At 41.4% G+C, this 6,883-nt stretch overlaps 1 protein-coding gene across 1 annotated transcript in view; it reads left to right on the forward strand.

The window, feature by feature from the left end:
• The window catches only part of SDC1 (syndecan 1), a 34,883-nt gene extending 29,656 nt beyond the window's left edge, over positions 1-5,227 (forward strand). Inside the window, exons 3-5 of the mRNA XM_027832133.3 lie at positions 1,163-1,674; positions 1,962-2,085; positions 2,889-5,227. Of these exons, the coding sequence (XP_027687934.2) occupies positions 1,163-1,674; positions 1,962-2,085; positions 2,889-3,055 (803 nt within the window). The 3' untranslated portion in view covers positions 3,056-5,227. The remainder of the gene's footprint in view (positions 1-1,162; positions 1,675-1,961; positions 2,086-2,888) is intronic.
• The last annotated feature ends 1,656 nt before the right edge of the window (positions 5,228-6,883 follow it).

The raw sequence follows: 6,883 nt of genomic DNA on the forward strand, positions 1-6,883 counted from the left end.
AAAGCAGAAGTGTTAAAGAAGTTATCCCATCTATCTGCCTCAATTATGAGGGAGGGAAGGAGCTGGATGAGAAATTTTACTTAGGCTGCTGAAGCTCTGGACTCCTGGCAGACCTCCCTAGACTATCAACTTCCTCTAGTAGTGACTTCCCATGGGCGTGACCATATACCCCATAGCGTCAAAGGAGGCCTTCAATGAAATTGGACTCTGGTAGGCATCCCCCATGCTGGGTCACTATTTCTATTGTAGCAGCTCCTAGATTCCCAATGAGGCTCTCCATTATGCTAGACTTGTCCAAATAAGACAGTCCATGTTCCAGAAGACTTATGATCTAGGTATTAAACAATAGTTAAACTTACTGTACAATGATACAGGTCATAGAAAGCTGCTAGGGACCCTAACTGGGTGCAAGTTTCTATACACCACTAATGCCTATTTAATCTGGTCCAGACTTCAGCTCCCCCAAAAGAAATAAAACTTTCTCAAACTGGTCCATTAGGATAAAATGACTAGAGACCACCTTCTGTTGTGAAATGCTAATCCCTTTCCTACAGTAAGATTAATCTCCACTATTAACTTCTGGTGTCTGGCCACTGTCAAACTTGGCATTCCTGCCTATACCCTTCTTCCTGTTCCCAGCTACCCATTTTTTGGATGGCATATCCTCACTGGTAGGGTTGAGAGTAGGAGAAAGGTGGAAAACCATGCTGAAGAGTCTTCTGGCTACAAGTATTGGGATCAGTTTAGTGATGGGTAAAATGAGTTGGGTTTTGTCAGACTTGCATGACTCCCTGCCCCACAGGGCAATTCTAAGTTACTAGCTGATCAAAAGTAGTTAACGCTAGCAGACTTACAGGTCAGTGTGTTACAAAAAGGAATGTTTTGCCTTGATTGATGGGCTTCTTTCCCTCCTTGCAACAAGTTCTAATGACTAATGGCGTACTGACTTGGCAGTACTTGAGTAACCAGCGCATCCAGTCTTGGATGGATTTTGGGGGTGACAGGGCACTGAAGCAATCTACTTGCTTTTGGGTCTAATCCAGGCCCTACAGTAAGTTGCCTTTTTAATTACACTAGCACACCACACAACATACTGAACTGCTTGTACTTGTCTGCTATTGAATCATCTGTACATCAAGTAATGCTTAATATTCTTGTGTAGGTCCCTTGACCAACCATTCTGTGGTTGCCTGGAATATCCCCTTAGAACATGCAAATTCTTCATCAAGGTCAACAATGTCTACTGGAGCAACTGTTCACCAACCTGCAGTTGATGGCACGGAAAATCCATCTGAAAAAGAAATGGTATCAACATCCCCCACTAGTGATGTGGTGCCAGATGAGGCTGTCTTTTCACTTAAGGATGAAACTCACGAACTGGGCTCAGCTGTAGAGAAACCTACAACAAATGAGGCAGTCATAACAAGAAGTCCAACTACTCAGAGTCTTACTGTCAGAGTAACCACTACACAAGCGTCAACCACTGTCCATGTAATTGAACCTAGTATCCATAGCTCTAGTTCACCTGGTGTCTCTAAAGAAACATTTGATCCCAGCTTCACCACTATTAGTGAGGAAGATGCTCACTCTCCAACTACAACAATTCTAACCAGGGGTATATACCCTATAGATGATAGGGAAACTCCATCTCCTGAAGAAAGCTCTGGGGATCAGGTAAGAATTAAGTTTCAATCTCAAATGTAGATCTTTCCATATCCAGTGCTGAAGCTATACAACAGTACTGGAATGTAGTAACTTGGCTTCATATGTGGAGTGGAACTAGTTTTTATGATGATGCATCATAAGCTGTTAACAGCTGGGTGTGGGGAAAATTCTTTTGCCATCAGTTGAAGGGAAATATTAAAAACTACTAATATAACAAAACAAGGTCAGTGTAAAGCTTTCAGTAACTTCATCGGTGAGCTGAAATGTGACTGACTTGTACTATATCTTTCCCACAGGGAGACTTTATCTTTAGTGAAGAACGAACAATACCATCAGAATCTGAACTGGCTGACTCTTCAAGAGATGCTGAAGCTGCTGGAACTTCCCAGGGGTTAATGGACAGGAAAGAAGTTCTAGGAGGTATTTCAGAATACATTGAATGCTATAGAAGGTCCAATGTAGTCCTCCTAATCTGTGGCTGTCTAATCTGCTATAGGATCCACCCACTACTGCAGAACCTAGGCTTTCTATTTTAAAAATCTCTAGTTATCAGAGCTCAAGATATGTTTGGAAACCTGAAAACACTAAATCAAGGCAGTGCTGCACAATATGTAGATGCCAGATCCTCAAGCTTCTTCTAGTCAATATCTAGATTAATGCATTGCTAATAAAAATGGGCATGTTGCAAACTGAATGTGGGAACAGTGTAAAATCAAACCTGATCTAGCATGTAAAGACTATCCTTGGTAATGTAAATGAAGCTGCTGCAGAGTTTCGATCCAGGTTATTCTGAGGTACGTGTTCAAGTGCATGGTGGTACACTGAGGGAAAAGCTTCTACTCCCAAGCAAGGATGGAGTAAAATCTCTTGCAGTACTAGAGCATAGCCTGTTGGCAGGAGTCATGACTTAGGTACAGTGGGCTCCAAGTAATGGGGGAAGGAACATGGATCTTCAAACTTTCATTTTGGGAAGGAATTGAAGCCTCTGTAGGGGAGGCTTTCAGAGGACAGCTAGGTGCTCAGTTCCCATTGAAAGCTTAAAAAGCGAAGTACCTAATACTCATTTGTGACTTTTTTGAAAACTCTGGATCCTATTACATCACTTGATTATGAAATGCCTTTATAGTACTGGTCTCTGCTCCTACTAGCTAACCCTGGAATCAACTTCAGTCAGAATGTCTCGCTCCTGCATAGTGTCTAATGTGACTTTTGCCTCCCCACAGGTGTCATTGCTGGAGGACTAGTAGGCCTGCTGTTTGCAGTATTCCTAGTGGGATTTATGCTGTACAGAATGAAGAAAAAAGATGAAGGCAGCTATTCATTGGATGAACCAAAACAATCAAATGGAGGATACCAAAAACCACAGAAACAAGAAGAATTCTATGCATAAACACAAGTCTTCAGAACACTTCCCCCTCTTTCTTGAACTCTTCTGTCCCTGCATACAACCTGCTTGTGGTTTTTGTGCATTAAACTCAAGCGGTACAATCATCAGATATAACCCTTGCCACTGGAAACTAACTACAAATTACATCTGGATTCCTGGAACCTAACCAGCTTTGTTGCACAAATAGATTCCTCTTTTTTAAAAAAAAGTGGAACATGGGACTGCAAGCCACTAAACTTGCTTTGGCTTATCTAAAGACTCCTGGGAGGGAAGGAGATGAGGGAGAGCTGGAATGTATGTATATAATTGACCTTTAGGAGAACAGCAAGAATTAACACGAACAAGGCTTAAATTATCCATACTAAAGATCCTTGTTAAACTCTCATGGCCTCCACTGTGTGTATCGTGTATTAGAAAGTCTCTACTGCATTTGACAAAGACCAACAGCTGGTAGCTCATGGTTCTGGCACTCTTTCTAGTTGCCATGATCATAGCACTTAATAGTGGCCATAAGATGTCAACTGGAAAAAGGAGTGAAGGGGCAAGGCAAACAAGTATTTGATCACTGGGTTTGGGAATTTTTTAACAGTTGGATGAATGTACTATTAAAATTAACCTAGAATTTAAATAGATTGCATCTGAGCATCATATCCCCACTCTGCTCCTTTGAGGTTAAACCAAGAAATATGACTTTTGGGAACAAACCATATCTAAACCATGCACGTAAGTGCCAAGTCTAGTCTTACTGGCTCAAATATGATGAAGTCTTTATATGAGAGAGACCTTACTGTGTTCTACACCAGTGTGGTACTCTGATGGGCAACTGGTGCCATATCCTAGCTATCTACCTCTCTGCATTGTCAGTTTGTAGTGGTGACTTTGAACTAGGTCTGCCATGAGTGCCATTATACCTTGTGTACTGTACATGGCCCATAAGGTACAAAAGACAGAGCAAACCAAGCATCTCTGGCTTCTTGTACTGCCAGACCAGGGAGCAGAGAAGCATATTAACTAAACTGATCCTTTCTTGCACCTTAGAATGGTTGTGGTGTTTATAGGCTCACACTAATATCTACTATATAAGTGCCTAGCTCTTTAACTTCTGACATAATTGGGTCTGAATATTAATGTCTTCAGTTTTAGTGTAGAGTGGGTGTTAGCAATGGATAATTGTCATCTCCACAGCATCACCCAGGTAGCCTATGGTGCCAAGTCATGGGTTGTTTACTGATTAGAATGGGCCTAAGAACAGGAACACTTCCCAAAAGTCTCTTGTTTGGATGAAAGTACAGTTTTGTGAACTGGTTTTTCAAATAAAAGTCTTTAATGTAATATACTAAGAGTAGATGCATTCAGTTGTAGCTTGTACAAGATCATTCACTTCAGTGTATCTTACACAACAAACTTATAAGAACTTTGTTTGAAGGAAATCTTAACTTCAACACAGACCTTGCCTCTGCTTTGCCAGCTAGGGGTTCTTTTGTTAGCCTGTTTCAAATTGATACCTTCACTATGAGCAGAAAAAGTTATAGGGGAAAGTTTACGATGTAAATATTTATATTGCCGAGCCAGAGGAAGTGATCCAAGAACTCTTGCTGACCAAGGCATGTGTGTTGCATATTCAATTCAGTTTTTTAATAACTTAAATGAATTGTAGAAGGTTCTTCCTGAATTGCTAATTGAGTAAATTGGTGCCTTCTCAATTTCTCAACAAAACCAAGAAAATACTTGCTTCATTCCATCTCTGAACAAGAGATTGCCTTGATGTAGAATGTAGCTGTATGTTAACATTCTTAAAGACAAAACTGATGTCCATTACTGCCTTTATTTTTACACTGAATTTTTATAAATTAATGCAACAGCCAGATGGTGTTAATTATAACTGTAATTCTTTGCTTTGTATAGGAATGTAGAAATGCTGGTAATAGGCTTTTCTATGAGAATTCTTCTCATAAACCACAGGAAACTATATTTTAAAAAAGGGGTAACTTCAGTTGTACTGCCAACCTTTCTACAGGCCAAGAATAACTCTGTATATTTTGGTAATCTAAATGGATAGCTGGAGTTATTGACATACAGAAAGTTTTGTATTTAAGTGGTACAAATTTAATTTTAATGGAATATACTTCAGTTGGTTATCTGTACACATGCAATAAATGGCGTTTTGGCAAATAACTGGTGGTCTACTGTGTCAGCCTACCTGGGAGCTTTCCTACTTCCCCATTTTCAGAGTCACATGTAACCATAATGCAGAACTCCAGGATTTACTTTCTTTGAAGCTTGCTCAAGAGCATAAAGCTACACAAATGCAAGCAGCTTCAGGTCTGAAAGAGCATTTGAAGAGTAGGCCCTGGAAGTTTAGCATGTTCTCACTTCATAATAGTAGGGAGAAGCACTTTCTTAACCAGAAACAGTTCAGAGGCAAAGCAGTTTGAGTACTGAGCAGAAGTTGGGAACAGAGCCTCCTGAATCTCTGTCAAAGGCCAACAGCTGCTCAGACAACCTGCTGTCTGAGTCCTTCTCCATACTCAGATTGAGAGTTGTGCTTTTCTGTTTCTGGCTTTTTTGGCTGCAGACATAGCATCAGATATTTTGAGGCTTCAAATAGGTGGCCATTGCCTCAGTGGGGATTACTAGCACACAGGAACTGGCTTGGATTTGCAGATGGTGGTAAGACGCGCTTTAGGAGCAGAGGTAGTTGAACAGGTTTCCACATGAGACTCCACACTGAGCCCTACAAATATGGGGTCTAGGTCTGGTTGGGAATCAGTTTTTCTGCTCCCATGTACTCTTCTACTTGACGAATCTAAGATTCTTCAGTAGGCATCCCTTCAATAAAAAGGACACACAGTAATGGAAATCTTGTGTACCAGGAATCTCCTACTACCTCACCTCTCTAATTCTGTGGTCTAAAGTGACTCTTGCAAGCATTGGGAGGGTGAGAGGACTGACCACAGATGTCCCAAATACTAATGGGATACACAGTGAAACTTCTATCTTGCCTGTAAAGTATCTTCCTTCCCTAGCTTTTTGGGTAGGGAATGCATCATGTAGGTGTCACCACACCAGGGACAAGATCTCCTACAGGGTTTGAACTACATTGCCAAAGGACTAAAATACTTTGATGCTACAATGAACTGTTAGTCACAGGAGGGAGAGGCCCTGTGGATTGAAGACCCACTGTTCCCCTCCTACATAGGGATCAGTCAGTCTCAACTAGTGGGGAATTGGCAGAGTACATAAAGGAGAGGGGGTGAAGTCAACTTTAGACTGAACAAGCAATAGAAACATAGTGAGGATACCAGAGCCTATGACCAGATGCGGATTTTTCCATAAATGGAAAGGACTGAATGCCATTTGTGGGTGTGCATAGATCAGATACTTAAGTAGAAAGTAAGAATCTGCTTTTGTGTACAATTTGGCAAGTGATAAGGGATTGCTCATTTTTCTCTTCTCCCCCCCCACCTCCCCCCAGAAAAAAAACTCCACTGGTCATTGCTACTTGTACCCATATCAAAGCTAACCTGGAGTAGGTCATTGCCTTTGTCAGATTCAAGGGGGGCTGTTACCCCCCTGGGCTCCTCAGTCTAATGGGAATCAGCTGTGCATATGTATGGCCCTCCACAGGAGGGCTGTCAGGGAAAGATTTCCCTGCAACCAGGCTTTAGATTCCTTGCCTGTGTAGAATGTGTGCGTTAATCAGCTAAGACCATTTAGAAGAAGAGTTTGGGCCATTGAACTGTCTCTAGATTAGACTGACAAAGTAAGTGAGAAATGTCATCTTGGACCAATTTCTGTTGGTGAGAGAGTAGCTTTCAAGCTTGCACAGAG

This window comes from Chelonia mydas, chromosome 3 (assembly GCF_015237465.2).
Source record: "Chelonia mydas isolate rCheMyd1 chromosome 3, rCheMyd1.pri.v2, whole genome shotgun sequence".
Classification (NCBI taxonomy): Eukaryota; Metazoa; Chordata; order Testudines; family Cheloniidae; genus Chelonia; species Chelonia mydas.